General features: G+C 46.4%; 1 protein-coding gene across 1 annotated transcript in view; it reads left to right on the top strand.

The window, feature by feature from the left end:
- LOC136626754 (alpha-2-macroglobulin-like protein 1) overlaps positions 1–15,266 on the top strand; it is a 194,995-nt gene that overhangs the window by 140,311 nt on the left and 39,418 nt on the right. Inside the window, exons 19-24 of the mRNA XM_066601760.1 lie at positions 5,544–5,670; positions 6,941–7,166; positions 7,396–7,522; positions 8,744–8,865; positions 9,483–9,534; positions 9,834–9,917. Of these exons, the coding sequence (XP_066457857.1) occupies positions 5,544–5,670; positions 6,941–7,166; positions 7,396–7,522; positions 8,744–8,865; positions 9,483–9,534; positions 9,834–9,917 (738 nt within the window). The remainder of the gene's footprint in view (positions 1–5,543; positions 5,671–6,940; positions 7,167–7,395; positions 7,523–8,743; positions 8,866–9,482; positions 9,535–9,833; positions 9,918–15,266) is intronic.

The following is a 15,266-nucleotide window of genomic DNA, read 5'->3' as shown; positions in this document are numbered from 1 at the left end:
ACATCCTCCACACTACATCCTATATACTGACCCTCCTGATATATCCTCCACACACTACATCCTATATACTGACCCTCCTGATATATCCTCCACACTACATCCTATATACTGACCCTCCTGATATATCCTCCACACACTACATCCTTTATACTGACCATGCTGATATATCCTCTACACTACATCCTATATACTGATCCTACTGTTATGTCCTCCACACACTACATCCTGCATACTGACCCTCCTGATGTATCCTCCACACACTACATCCTATATACTGACCATGCTGATACATCCTCCACACTACATCCTATATACTGACCCTCCTGATATATCCTCCACACACTACATCCTATATACTGACCCTCCTGATATATTCTCCACACACTACATCCTGCATACTGACCCTCCTGATGTATCCTCCACACACTACATCCTATATACTGACCCTCCTGATATATCCTCCACACACTACATCCTATATACTGACCCTCCTGATATATCCTCCACACACTACATCCTATATACTGACCCTCCTGTTATGTCCTCCTCACTACATCCTATATACTGACCTCCTGATATATCCCCCACACACTACAACCTATATACTGACTCTCCTGATATATCCTCCACACTACAACCTATATACTGACCATCCTGATATATCCTTCACACTACATCCTATATACTGACCCTCCTGATATATCCTCCGCACTAAATTCTATATACTGACCCCCTTGATATACTCTCCACACACTACATCCTATATACTGACCCCCCTGATATATCCTCCACACACTACATCCTATATACTGACGCTCCTGATATATCTCCCACATTACATCCTATATACTGACCCTCCTGATATATCCTCCACATTACATCCTATATACTGACCCTCCTGATATACCCTCCACACACTACATCCTATATACTGACCCTCCTGATATATCCTCCACACACTACATCCTATATACTGACCCTCCTGATATATCCTCCACCCACTACATCCTATATACTGACCCTCCTGATACATCCTCCACATTACATCCTATATACTAACCCTCCTGATATATCCTCCACATTACATCCTATCTACTGACCCTCCTGATATATCCTCACACACTACATCCTATATACTGACCCTCCTGATATATCCTCCACACACTACATCCTATATACTGACCCTCCTGATATATCCTCCACATTACATCCTATATACTAACCCTCCTGATATATCCTCCACATTACATCCTATATACTGACCCTCCTGATATATCCTCCACACTACATCCTATATATTGACCCTCCTGATATATTCTCCACACACTACATCCTGTATACTGACCCTCCTGATGTATCCTCCTCACTACATCCTATATACTGACCTTTCTGATATATCCTCCACACTACATCCTATATACTGACCTCCTGATATATCCCCCAAACACTACATCCTATATACTGACCCTCCTGATATATCCTCCACACACTACATCCTATATACTGACCCTCCTGATACATCCTCCACACTACATCCTATATACTGACCCTCCTGATATATCCTCCACACACTACATCCTATATACTGACCCTCCTGATATATCCTCCACCCACTACATCCTATATACTGACCCTCCTGATACATCCTCCACATTACATCCTATATACTAACCCTCCTGATATATCCTCCACATTACATCCTATATACTGACCCTCCTGATATATCCTCACACACTACATCCTATATACTGACCCTCCTGATATATCCTCCACACACTACATCCTATATACTGACCCTCCTGATATATCCTCCACATTACATCCTATATACTGACCCTCCTGATATATCCTCCACACACTACATCCTATATACTGACCCTCCTGATACATCCTCCATAAACTACATCCTATATACTGACCCTACTGATATATCCTCCACACACTGCATCCTATATACTGACCCTCCTGATATATCCTCCACATTACATCCTATATACTAACCCCCCATATATATTCTCCACACACTACATCCTATATACAGATCCTCCAGATATATCCTCTACATTACATCCTATATACTAACCCCCCATATATATTCTCCACACACTGCATCCTATATACTGACCCTCCTGATATATCCTCCACATTACATCCTATATACTAACCCCCCATATTTATTCTCCACACACTACATCCTATATACTGACCCTCCTGATATATCCTCACACACTACACCCTTTATACTGACCCTCCTGATATATCCTCCACACACTACATCCTATATACTGACCCTCCTGATATTTCCTCCACACTACATCCTATATACTGACCCTCCTGATATATCCTTACACTACATTCTATATACTGACCCTTCTGATATATCCTCCACACTACATCCTTTATACTGACCCTCCTGATATATCCTCCACACTACATCCTATATACCAGTGATGGCGAACCTATTAGAGAACGAGTGCCCAAACTGCAACCCAAAACCCACTTATGTATCGCATAGTGTCAATACGTCAGGAGGCGGGGCTTATCACGACATATGATTTTTCCCCCGTTGTTCTAAAAAGGACAGGGCCACTATAGACAGTGTGCAGATTTTAACTGTTTTTTGAATGCGGAAATACTGTGAAAAATTCTGCAACATTTCCACATCAAAAAGCAGGCAAACTCTGCACCCTGTCTATTTTGAAAAAGCCCTGTCCATTTCTGCCGCATGTAAACATAATAGTGAACCCCTCCAGTAATAATAGTGACAGCCCCCAGCAGTAATAATAGTGACAGCCCCCAGCAGTAATAATAGTGACAACCCCCAGCGGCCCCCCAGCAGTAATAATGCCCCATCCAGCCTTCCCCCAGCAGTCATAATGTCCCCCAGGGGTCTCCCAGCAGTCATGATGCCCCCCCTCCCCCAAGCGGTTCCCTCAGCAGTCATAATTCCCCCCCAGGGGTCCCCCAGCAGTCAAAATGCCCCCCCTCTCCCGCCAAGCGGTTCCCCCAGCAGTCATAATGCCCCCCTCCCAGCAGTTCCCCCAGCAGTCATATTGCCCCCCCTCCAGCACTTTCCCCAGCAGTCAAAATGCCTTCCCCACCTTCAACGGTTCCCCCAGCAGTCATAATGCTCCCCTCCCAGTGGTCCCCCAGCAGTAACAATGCCCCCCCAGCGGTTCCCCCAGCAGTCATAATGCCCCCCTCCCCTGCATCGGTTTCCCCAGCAGTTATAAGGTCACCCCCCCGGGGGTCCCATAGCAGTCATAATGCGCACCCCTCAGCAGTCAAAATGCCGCCCCCCCGAGAGGTTCCCCCAGCAGTCCTAATGCCCCCCCTAGTGGTTCCCCCAGCAGTCCTAATGCCCCCCCTAGTGGTTCCCCCAGCAGTCACAATGCCCCCCTCAGGGGTCCCCCAGCAGTCAAAATGCCCCACCCCCCACCGAACGGTTCCCCCAGCAGTCATAATGTCATATTGCCCCCTCCCAGCAGTTCCCCCAGCAGTCATACCCCCCCCCCAGCGGTTCCCCCAGCAGTCAAAATGCCCCCCCCCCCACCTTGAGCAGTTCCTCCAGCAGTCATAATGCCCCCTCCCCTGCATCGGTTCCCCCAGCAGTCATAAGGCTCCCCCCCAGGGGCCCTCTAGCAGTCATAATGCGCCCCCCCCTCAGCAGTCAAAATGCTCCCTCCCCCCGAGCGGTTCCCCCAACAGTCATAATCCCCCCCCCCCCCCAGTGGTTCCCCCAGCAGTCATAATGCCCGCCCCCAGTGGTTCCCCCAGCAGTCATAATGCCCCCCTCCCTTGTAGCGGTTCCCCCAGCAGTCACAATCCCCCCCCCAGGGGTCCCCCAACAGTCAAAATGCCCCCCCCCCGAGCGGTTCCCTCAGCAGTCATAATGCCCCCCTCCCAGTGGTTCCCCCAGCAGTCATATTGCCCCCCCCCAGCGGTTCCCCCAGCAGTCATAATGCCCCTCTCACCCCCAGCGGTTCCCCCAGCAGTCATATTGCCCCCCTCCTTCCCAGCGGTTCCCCCAGCAGTCATAATGCCACCCTCCCCCCAGTTGTTCCCCCAGCAGTCATAATGCCTCCCCGCCCCGCCTCCCCCCAAGCAGTTCCCCCTCCCTCCCAGTGGTTCCCCCAGCAGTCATAATGCCCGCCCCTAGCCCCACATACTTACCCCTCCTCCTCGTTATAGCCCCGCTCCTCTTCTACCTGATCGCTGGTGCACACTGACGGCAGTGTGCTGCCTGCTGCCCCCCCCCCCCCCCCCCCTGCTCTCGGGGAACCAAGTAGGAGACGTCCAGGGAGGGGTAAGGAGGATCCCAGCTGCACACTGACATCACAGTGTGCGCTGGGATCAGGGCAAATAGAAGCCCCGAGTGAATGCCGGCAGGGGAGCCGTGACCCCTGCAGGCATTCACTAATGGGGTGGGCGGCCGATAGTGACGCGTGCCAGCAGGGAGGGCGGTGCGTGCCGCCTCTGGCACTCGTGCCATCGGTTCGCCACCACTGCTATATACTGACCCTCCTGATATATCCTCCACAATACATCCTATATACTGACCCTCCTGATATATACTACTCACTACATCCTATATACTGACCCTCCTGATATATCCTCCACACTACATTCTATATACTGACCCTCCTGATATACCCTCCACACACTACATCCTATACACTGACCCTCCTGATATATCCTCCACACTACATCCTATATACTGACCCTCCTGATATATCCTCCACACACTACATCCTATATACTGACCCTCCTGATACATCCTCCACACTACATCCTATATACTGACCCTCCTGATATATCCCCCACACACTACATCCTATATACTGACCCTCCTGATATATCCCCCACACACTACATCCTATATACTGACCCTCCTGATACATCCTCCACACTACATCCTATATACTGACCCTCCTGATATATCCTCTACACACTACATCCTATATACTGACCCTCCTGATATATCCTCCACACACTACATCCTATATACTGACCCTCCTGATATATCCTCCACACACTACATCCTATATACTGACCCTCCTGATATACCCTCCACACACTACATCCTATATACTGACCCTCCTGATATACCCTCCACACACTACATCCTATATACTGACCCTCCTGATATATCCTCCAAACTACATCCTATATACTGACCCTCCTGATACATCCTCCACACTATATCCTATATACTGTCCCTCCTGATATATCCTCCCCACACTACATCAAATATACTGACCTCCTGATTTATCCTCACACACTACATCCTATATACTGACCCTCCTGATATATCCTCCACACACTACATCCTATATAATGACCCTCCTGATATATCCTCACACACTGCATCCTATATACTGACCCTCTGATATATCCTCCACACACTTCATTCTATATACTGACCCTCCTGATATCTCCCCCACACACTACAGCCTATATACTGACCCTCCTGATATATCCCCCACACAGTACACTTTGGTGTATCATCCTTGATGAGTGACAATTGTTCTCCATGCGTCTAGCTGCCCCAGGAGCTGCAGCCCCTTCTGGCACTTTAGCTGATGCTGCGGAGGCTGATGATGGTGGAAGCAGTTCGGAGCCTCGCACTATATTCCCCGAGACTTGGCTGTGGGGACTGCAGAAAATGCCGTGAGTATTACAGACCCAAACATTTCCCTCCTATTCCCATGTAATAATCTAACTTCTTATCATCAAACCTACCTGGAAATATCATGTAAGGTCCTTGTTGTTTGTACCAAGTGGACAGGTAGATCCTTGGTCTGGTCTTTTGTTAGGGGTTCACAGGAATGGGATGCAGTTCTTGACGGTAGGACCTCGGAAATGAAGGGGTTAGTTATTTTGATCAAAGTCCATAAATAAATTAGGTGTAAGACCTGTTTATGTAATGTCAGGAACATTGAGGTCATCGGGAAGTATGAGGGGGACTAGACCATAGCTCTGGTCCATTAGTGCAGAGAAGTAATATTTTCCATGGGTGCACCTACAGAACCATTGGCTGCAGACCATTGCCAGAAAAGATGGAATCCCGATCAATCTAGGGTTCACTTCTGGAGATCGAGGTTTGCCACAGCCTATGATGAGCTACCTGTATACCTGGTCTTTACGGTGGAGAGCTCAGTAATAGTCTCAGTTATGTCGCTGCTGACACAGCTCAGTGAGAACTGCCATAATGCAGTGTCAGAGGGTGTAAACAGAAACGGGGTCGGGAAACATAACCTAAGTCAGAACAGGTGAAATTCATGCACAAGGTCTTCCATAACGTGGTAACGGAGGGTGCAGCTGGAGACGTGGTCGTGGAGCAGAGCCAAGGTAGAATACTTGCATAGTGGTCAGAGAGGCTGAGGCCAGGGCAGGGAGCAGACAAAATAAACATGGTCAGAAGAGAAGTCGTCAGGAAACCTGAGTAGGGCAGACCAAAACCAGAAGAGCAGACCGAACACCGTAACACCTTTGCACGCTGTCAGAGTAATTCCTCAGACACCTGCTAGCATGGAAGGGTGCCTAGAATAGCCAGAGACTTGTCTAGATGGGCCGGGGATGGAAAAGCTGGGTGTACACTGATCTTCAAGAGGTGAGCTGGTCACACATGTGCACTCTATGAGGACCAGGAAACTGACATGCTGTGCGGCATCTGCTGTAGTCACACAAAAGACATGGAGCTGGCCATAACCAACAACAGGAGAAGGTAGGGGATGTCATCACTCATGACCAATGGCTATAACAGTCTCTATTCCACCCAGACCATTCTGCTGTTCCAATCTTATCCCAGAAACGGGGCTCCAGAGATAATGCAGGGTTAGCTATGACTGTCAGACGCCCACTGAGCACGTAATCTAGTTATGTCGCATCAGACCTGGACATTTAATGGTTCTTCATGTTCTCCCTTCATTATCTGCAGGGACAATGGTTCTGCTGAGATGTCGGTGAGCGTCCCTCACACTATCACGGAGTGGAGCGCCCAGACCTTCTGCGTTGGACCTGGAGGTTTCGGTCTCTCTCAGCCAGTTTCTCTCAAAGCCTTCCAGCCGTTCTTCATAGATTTGACCGTTCCTTACTCCGTGAAGCGAGGAGAGAGCTTCAATCTTAAAGTCTCTGTGTTCAACTACCAGACTGATCCGATGATGGTAAGTATTCTTCTGTTGTAAGACATTTGGAGACTTCATGAAAGTGAAGGAAACCAGGGCCAAGGAGACAGAACGCGGAGTGCGACTCTATTAGGATGGTTCTGTCCAGGAGTGTCCACACTATTAATGATGGCTGACAATACTGTCTGTTCCCTGCAGTCTGTACCTCCTAATATCACACCCTATATTACTTTATATCAATGTACATATATGACTGTTTACCCCTCAGATCGCAGCCTCTCTTCCATCTTCTGAGGATTTCAAGACTGAAAACAGCAAAAGCAGTGAGAAAGTCTTCTGTCTTCCCGGAGGGATGAAAAAGACAGTTTCTTGGGTTGTGACTCCAAGTATAATAGGTAAGGATATGAATATTTCCTACATGCCAAGATGTCCATGAGATCAACACATCTCATACTACAGTGACAACCTCTGTAACTGCTGACAACCAGCCCCTGTATCATGTCTGAGAGGTAGTCACAGCCCCGCCCCCTGGTGATGACATCACTGATATAATTACATGCGATCAAACATGAGATTCGCACACCTTATACTACAGTAACTGCGATTCATCTATTACTGCTGATAATCAACTTGTGTATCATGTCCGAGATGCTGTCATAGTCCTACCTCTTGGTGAGGATTTAAGCCTTTCCAATCCACTGTCTGACGTCTGTAGACATTATAATTTAACGCTGTACAGCTCCGATGTTGGAAGACATCCATCGGGGCTCTCTTACTGTATATTGCCAGCCTCTCTGCTGTCGGAGCCTATCCAATGTGTCACCTCATGCAGTACCGGCTTTAGCCAGCATATGGCGCCATTGTATAACGGCAGAAAAAGAGTAAGCCCCTAGGAAAACCAGGATACAAATTGGATTGGAAGGGGTTAATAGTTTTACCTTGTAAACCCCATGGTAGTTTGTAATTTGTGCTAGTTTGATTGCTGTACCAGACCCTCTGACATAGCACTGTATCATGGCCCGGTATCCTGGCTGTGACCACAGATGGATTAGACAGCCTATCAACAGGGGGTCTCTTCAAACTTCAAATTTGTAGCTTAAAATGAGGTTCCGTTGTGTTCTGCCTCCATGTGTCCGGCCACTGCACTCATTTAAAGCATACAAAAGTATGTTCATGTCCAATGGATCCCTCGTAGCGGACCTCTGTCTACTTGGGGTCAACCCTGTGACCGGGCCCACTACTCTTTGTATGTCCTGGAGTCCGTAACCTTCCTTTTTCCCAGGTCTCAGCTAGGCCCTCAGAGAGGGACCACCCTCTGCTCTCTACAGTGTCCCCAGGATCAACTCTGTGGAGTCCACCTAACATGACAGCTGTAGAACTCCCCAGTTAAAAACCTGTCAGCGACCCGCTCTACGCTAGGAGCACCTCTCATGACAGATATGATTATATGTGATTATCAGACATGAGATTTGCACACCTTGCTCTACATTAATATCCTTTAATATAGCCTGTATATCATGACTGACAGGTAGTCAAAACTCTGCCCCTGAGGATGACATCACTGATCACAGCCCCACCCCTGATGATGACATCACTGACTTTTGCTCATATTCCAGGAAAAATGAATATTACCGTGATAGCTGAAGCTGTGAAGAGTCAGGAGCTGTGCGGGGGCAAGGAGACGGTGATCCCCAAGAAGGGCCGCAGGGATGTAGTAATCCAGTCGGTGCTGGTGGTGGTGAGTAGCCGGGAGGGGATGGCCGTGACGAGTCTCATGCTGGACTAGTAAGGAGTTGTGCAGTCACATAGATGCTGTGCAGGCATAGAGATCAGCGTATGGTGCCATCAGGAGGCGCCTCTTCATCATGTCACCCCTCCGCTGGCCTTTGTGTCTACAGACAGCAGATATTCACAGAGCGCAGCCAGAAGCCGTCACCTTCCATATATCAGTAAATAATAATAATATAATAATAATAATAATCTTTATTTGTATAGCGCCAACTTATTCCGCAGCGCTTTCAGGCATGGATAAATGAGTAAATGAGAAGTTCTAGTTGCAGCCACTCTCCAGTTGTTGTGCATTATGGGTATTATTTTCTATTCAGCTGTTGTGACCATTTTTTAAAAGTTTCAAGTGCGGCCATATTGGTTGTCACTAATCAATTACCTTCTCGGTAGGTTATCACTTTGGCATACATTGAACAGGTTGACAGAAGGATAGCGCTTCAGAAGACTCTAAAATACCATTAAAAAGTGGCAACCAATATGGCCGCACTTCCTGTTGTCATTTTCTCGAAGTTGTTCACCACAGAAATGCGGCATTAAAGATGATTTACTGAACTTTTTTTCTTTCAGCCTGAGGGGACTATAGTGGAGAAGACGCACAACTCTCTGCTGATCATGGATGGTAATCCTCAGAAGATATCTACTTACATGTCTCTTCCCCCTTTAAAGTTACTGTGTGCAGCCTTTTCCTCCTGTGCAGTCTCTTCCATCTCTGCCTGTCACAGGTTGCAGTCTCTTCTTCCAGTACAGTTGTTATGTGCTGTCTCTTCTTCCTCTGCAGTCTCTTCCTCCTGGACCCTGATCTGCTTGTGCTTCAGACTTCTGCCTTCAGTTTCTAGCACAGAATATCTGAGACCCGCACTGTTGATCATCAGCACTCTGATACATTTGTAGCAACATAACAAAACTTTTTTGTTTCAGGTAATTCTGTAACAGAGAAGGTGAAGCTTGAGTACCCCCCCTCATCTGTTCCGGGGTCACATAAAAACTTCTTCAGTGTTTGTGGTGAGTACAGAGCAATGGGAAAAGTGACAAAGGGGTTCTCTGCTGCTGGGACCCCCAGTGATCAGTTGTAATCTGTGGAGGAACCTGGCAGTGAGTGTTCCTTTTCTCTGCAGCTCCCCTACAGGAGAAATGTAGCATTACACAGTTCTCATTGAAATCAATATACTATATGTAACGTAGAGGCATTTTAGGTCCTCCAGAGGGGAATGCTCTAAGTAACTCTCTCCCTTTCTCATATATATATATATTCATTAGAATTTGTATACAGGCCGTATCTTAACAACCTTCATATTTCTGTTGCTGCTGCACTCTTCCCATTAGCCGCTCCAGTAGGCTGGGATGCCAGGCCCACTCCATACATGGCAATTGTCTATTGCCTCTGACAGCTGGCACCCGCCAACAACAGTCACAATCAAAGAACACAAATTGTGGCTGCTAATCTTTAAATGTTGGCATTTTAATATTCTGAACGCCCTTTGCACGATGAGATTACAGGGTTCTGTTCAGATGTCCTGGCAGCCTGATCTGCCATGACCTTGCCTGTTAAGGCATGCCTGTGGCATCTTTTAATAGAATGCCTTTTAACCCCTTCCTGTCCCAGGGCATTCATGTAGGGTCCCCGCAAATGTGCGTACACTTACACCCTTTGGATGGTGCGTTTGCAGAAGCTGAGCCTGTGACATTCACAGCTAGAGCCAGCTGCAACAGCAGGGATCGGCAATAACATTGATCCCTACTGTTAACACCTTACAAAGAGGGATTAATGTTTGTAGCATGTCAAAAGTTTACAGAAGGAAGGGTGCTCCCTCTGTGATGTCATTGACCCTCAGCCATGTAATTGCAGAAGGCTTATGGGTTGCCATGGCAACCAGATACTAGTCAGTGATGTCCGCGTTTGCTGTGGCCTGTGATCACTGTAATAACTGATTATGCATTGCAGTACAGAAGTACAGTGTATTATCAGAGCGATTATAGCATCGCAAGTTCAAGTCCACTACAGGGACATAAAAAATGTATTAAGAAAAGTATTTTTTGCGCACTTCCCCTCTTTTGTTTTAAAAAAAAAAAACAGAAAAAGAAAGTTATCGTTTTTAAAAAGGGAAGATGAAAATCCCCCACAATTTGTTGCATCCTCAGATACAAATTAGGCAATGTCGCTAAGGTTAAAATATAGTGTAATGCAATACCATGGTATTGCATTATACTGCATAAGCAATCAAACGATCCTAAGTTCAAGTCCCCTGTGAGGACTAAAAGTCAAGGTAAAAACAAGTAAAATAAATAATGAAAAAATATTAATAAAAAAATAAACATTTTCCAGATAAAAATAAATAAATTAAGAAATGTAAAAATTAATATTGCTGCATCCATAAAAGTCCAAGTTATCAAAACAGGCACATTATTAGTCCCGCTTGGTGCAAGAAAATATACAATGCCAGAAATGCACTCTTTTGATCACCCCGTCTCCAAGGAAAAAATTTAATAAAAAATGGTTAAAAGTCATATGACAAAAATCAGCCCCTCTACAATGGAAAAATAATAAGTTAGCCCGCCTGCAGACGGCCGGGTCGGATCCCACTACGAGAATTCTCACAGCGGAATGCCGACCCGTGCCCCTGCACAGCCGTGCGGCTTACCTGCTCCCGGGGTCTCCTCTCTGCGCTGTGTGCCAGCTGTCACCCAGCCAACACATGTGCAGAGGGTCCGGCCCGTCACTACTGACATTCTGCGAGACCTGCACAGAAATAGGACATGCCGCGATTCGTTTACCGCGCGTGTTTTCACACGGACTAATCACGGCCGTCTGCCTAGGATTGCGTTATCTAATGCAATCCTATACAGGCAGCCACAGGCCAAAGTTCTGCAGGAAATCCTGCTGCGGAATTTCCACCCGTGTGCAGGGGGCCTTATAAGGAGCAGAAGATGACAAAATAATTTTTTTTGAATATTAATTTTCTTAGGCAGTGCTGCACAAAGAACTATATAAACTTGTTAGCATTGTAATCGTAATGACCCACAGAATAAAGGTAATGCACTCATTGTCAAAGCCATCCGCCCCCAGAAGAAGTTGTCAATTTGCTGTAAAATGCAGCCTACAGTTCCATCTCAGGCAGATCTGTAAATGATGAGAGTTGTGGTGATTAGATGAACGGTCGAGTCTCTTGAGACCCTAAAAGTGATTCCCCTTGGCCTATAAGAGGCTCTCGGAGGCCCCTTGTGTGTAGTGACCTCTTCTTCCACTTGTAGAGCTTGTTGACCACCAGACGGCTCTACGACACAGAGAAGAGATTTCACCCCGTTACCAGAGTCTGAATTGGGCGCATTATTGGGATGTAAGAAGCTGGATGGTCGTATCAGTGAATTACCTGCCATCTGGGCCATTTGCCCATACTAGTAGGAAGTGTTGGGACCAGTGGATGCATAAGGACATGTACACAAGATGACTAGAATCAGGATGTACTCCAAAGACCACCAGTACAGAGGATTATCTGATCGTCCAACAAGCAGCAGCAGCTGTCTGCTGTCTGCCATCCAGTGACAAGGGGTGCCATCATTACACCCCTGTGTCTGTTGGAGCCATTTCCAGGTGCTTGGCTGAAGGCCATTTGGTCTCATGGCATCCATTCCATGTACTGTCTGCAAAATCAACCAACTGCCACCTCCGTTTGTAGGAGTGTCATGGATAACAAAAATGGACAGCTAAAGAGTGGAACCAAATTGGCTTCAGAAACAAATTCAGGTTTAATTTGGGCGCTGATGATGGCAAAGTCTATCTCTGGAGAATTAGTGAATGCCTTAGTCCTGCCTTTGCTGTGGAGCAGCACACTGCCCCCTGCTGGTGTGGTGGTCTGGGGGGCTATCACATACAACAGTCAGTCCCCCCTAGTAGGGGATAAAGACAGCTCAGCGATGTGTTTAGGACATCCTGCAGCCACATGTGTTCCTCTCATGGCGGTTTCTAGCGGGATAATGATCGGCCGCACACACAAGGGGGTCACAGGAAGCCCCCACAACATTGTCACCGTGGCTGCCCGGTCACCAGATTTATCATCAATAGAACATGTATGGAACCATCTGGGACACCAACTGCAACAGCCTACGTGTATAAATGATCTAGAGGTTCAGTAGAGCTGGTTTTACAAAAAGGAAGAGAAACAACAAATTAAATTGTAAAGCTCCAATGGATCGTGGAAAAGGCCCGGGAATACCAGAAGGAGATGTACATACGCTTTATCAATTACAGAAAACAATTCAATTGCATTGAACACGACAAGCTGTGGCCACGCCTAAGACAAATGGGAGTCTCAGGACATCTGGGGCAACTCATACAGTCGTTACATGCGAATCAAGAGGCCACGATCAGAACCTCCAACAGTAACATGGAATGGTTCAGAATCAGGAAAGGCATACGCCAAGGCTGCATCTTATCCCCTGCATTGTTCAACCTCTATGCAGAGGAGATCTAGATGAATCCAACATCTGAGTTATAACTCACAGATACAGAAGCTAAATACGCATCCGCTGATAGATGCAGGAAATGCTCGATCACACATTAACATCTGAGTTAAGATCAGAGGAAGAAACACCAACAATCTCAGATCTGCAGATGATACAACCTTGGGGAGAAAATCAAGAAGCTCTTTAACAACTGATACTAAAAGTTATAGAAGGAAGTGAAAAAGCCGACCGATACTTGAATATCAAGAAACTAAGATCATGACAACAGTCGGTAACGGTGCAGGAAAAATCAACATCAACAATGAAGAAATGGAAGTAGTTCAAGACGTCATCTTCCTCTAATTGAAAATTAACCACAATGAAGAAATCAGGACTTGAAATAAAACAGCAAATCACACTAGATGGCAGCACAATGTTATGTATGGGTAAGATATGGAAAAACAGAGACCTAAGCATTGCAATGAAATGCTGGACAGTCAACACAATCATCTTCCCAATCACAGCTTACGGCTGCGAAAGTCAGACACTGAAGAAAACGGACCAGAGGAAGATTGATGCCTTCAAACTTTTCTGGAGGTAACATCTACGAATTCCTTGGACCGCCAAGATCACCAACAAAACAGTCCTAGACCGCATCAAAGCAACGTTTTCATTGGAGGGCAAAATTAAGTAACAGAGACTCTCATACTTCAGCCTCATAATGTGAGCTAATTCATTAGAAGCATCGATAATGTTCAGAGTGGTCAGCAACAAAATAAGATCTGGTCGTCAAAGAATGCAATGGCTTAAGACTATTAGAGCCGACACAAAAATTCAAATGATTGAACTGAAAGAAGAGGGCTGATCCATAAAGTATCCAAGAGTCGGCCCTGATTAGACAGATAAAGAGAGATAAAGGCTCAATTACATTGTTTGTACAGCGATATAAGGCAGAATACCATACTGAACCATACCTCCATGCCTGCCTGTATCACATCCTGTATCCAAGCTTTAGGCAGTACATCAGGGTACTAGAGCCTCCATGCCCCCCGTATGATATCTTGTATCCAAGCTATAGGCGGTACAACAGGTTGCTAGAGCCTCCATGCCCACCCGTATCACATCTTGTATCCAAGCTAGAGGCGGTACAACAGGGTACTAGAGCCTCCATATCCGCCTGTATCACATCTTGCATCCAAGCTTTAAGCGGTGCAGCAGGATACTAGAGCCTTCATGCCCACCCGTATCACATCTTGTATCCAAGCTAGAAGAGGTACAACAGGGTACTAGAGCCTCCATGCCCATCCATATTACATCTTGTATCCAAGCTGGAGGCGGTACAACAGAGTACTAGAGCCTCCATGCCTGCATCACATTTTGTATCCAAGCTAGAGGCGGTACAACAGTTTCCTAGAGCCTCCATGCCCGCCCGTATCACATCTTGTATCCAAGCCTCCCTACAAGGGGTCGGTACTCCACAATAAATGATCCTTTTGCGCTGATGTGTAATCACTTACTGATATCAATGTTACAATCACAGAGCGTTCTATTCCATCCAACAACTTCTAGGGGACAAATTGTTTTTTAATAATAAGTGTCATGTTTACTTCCCAATGAATGCTGTAACCCCCCAGGAGGGTGCATGGTGTGTTTTTCCATTTTGCCCACTTAGAAATTTTTTAAAGTTTTTGATTACATTATTTGGTACATTAAATGGTTCCACAAGATACAAGCTCTCATGCAGCCGCGTCACCAGAAAAATAAAAAGGTATGGGTTTTGGAAAGGGGGGAGTTAAAAATGAAAATCCAAAAGCAAGCAGCAGGAAGGGGTTAAATGTTCAAAATCTCTATAGAAACCTGGACTGAGGGGAAATATAGAAATATCCATCTGCTTTATCTGCGTCTTTTCTG

This window comes from Eleutherodactylus coqui, chromosome 4, assembly GCF_035609145.1.
Source record: "Eleutherodactylus coqui strain aEleCoq1 chromosome 4, aEleCoq1.hap1, whole genome shotgun sequence".
In the NCBI taxonomy this organism is placed as follows: Eukaryota; Metazoa; Chordata; class Amphibia; order Anura; family Eleutherodactylidae; genus Eleutherodactylus; species Eleutherodactylus coqui.
Note: the sequence above shows the minus strand (reverse complement) of the source record. Positions and strands in the feature narration are given on the sequence as shown.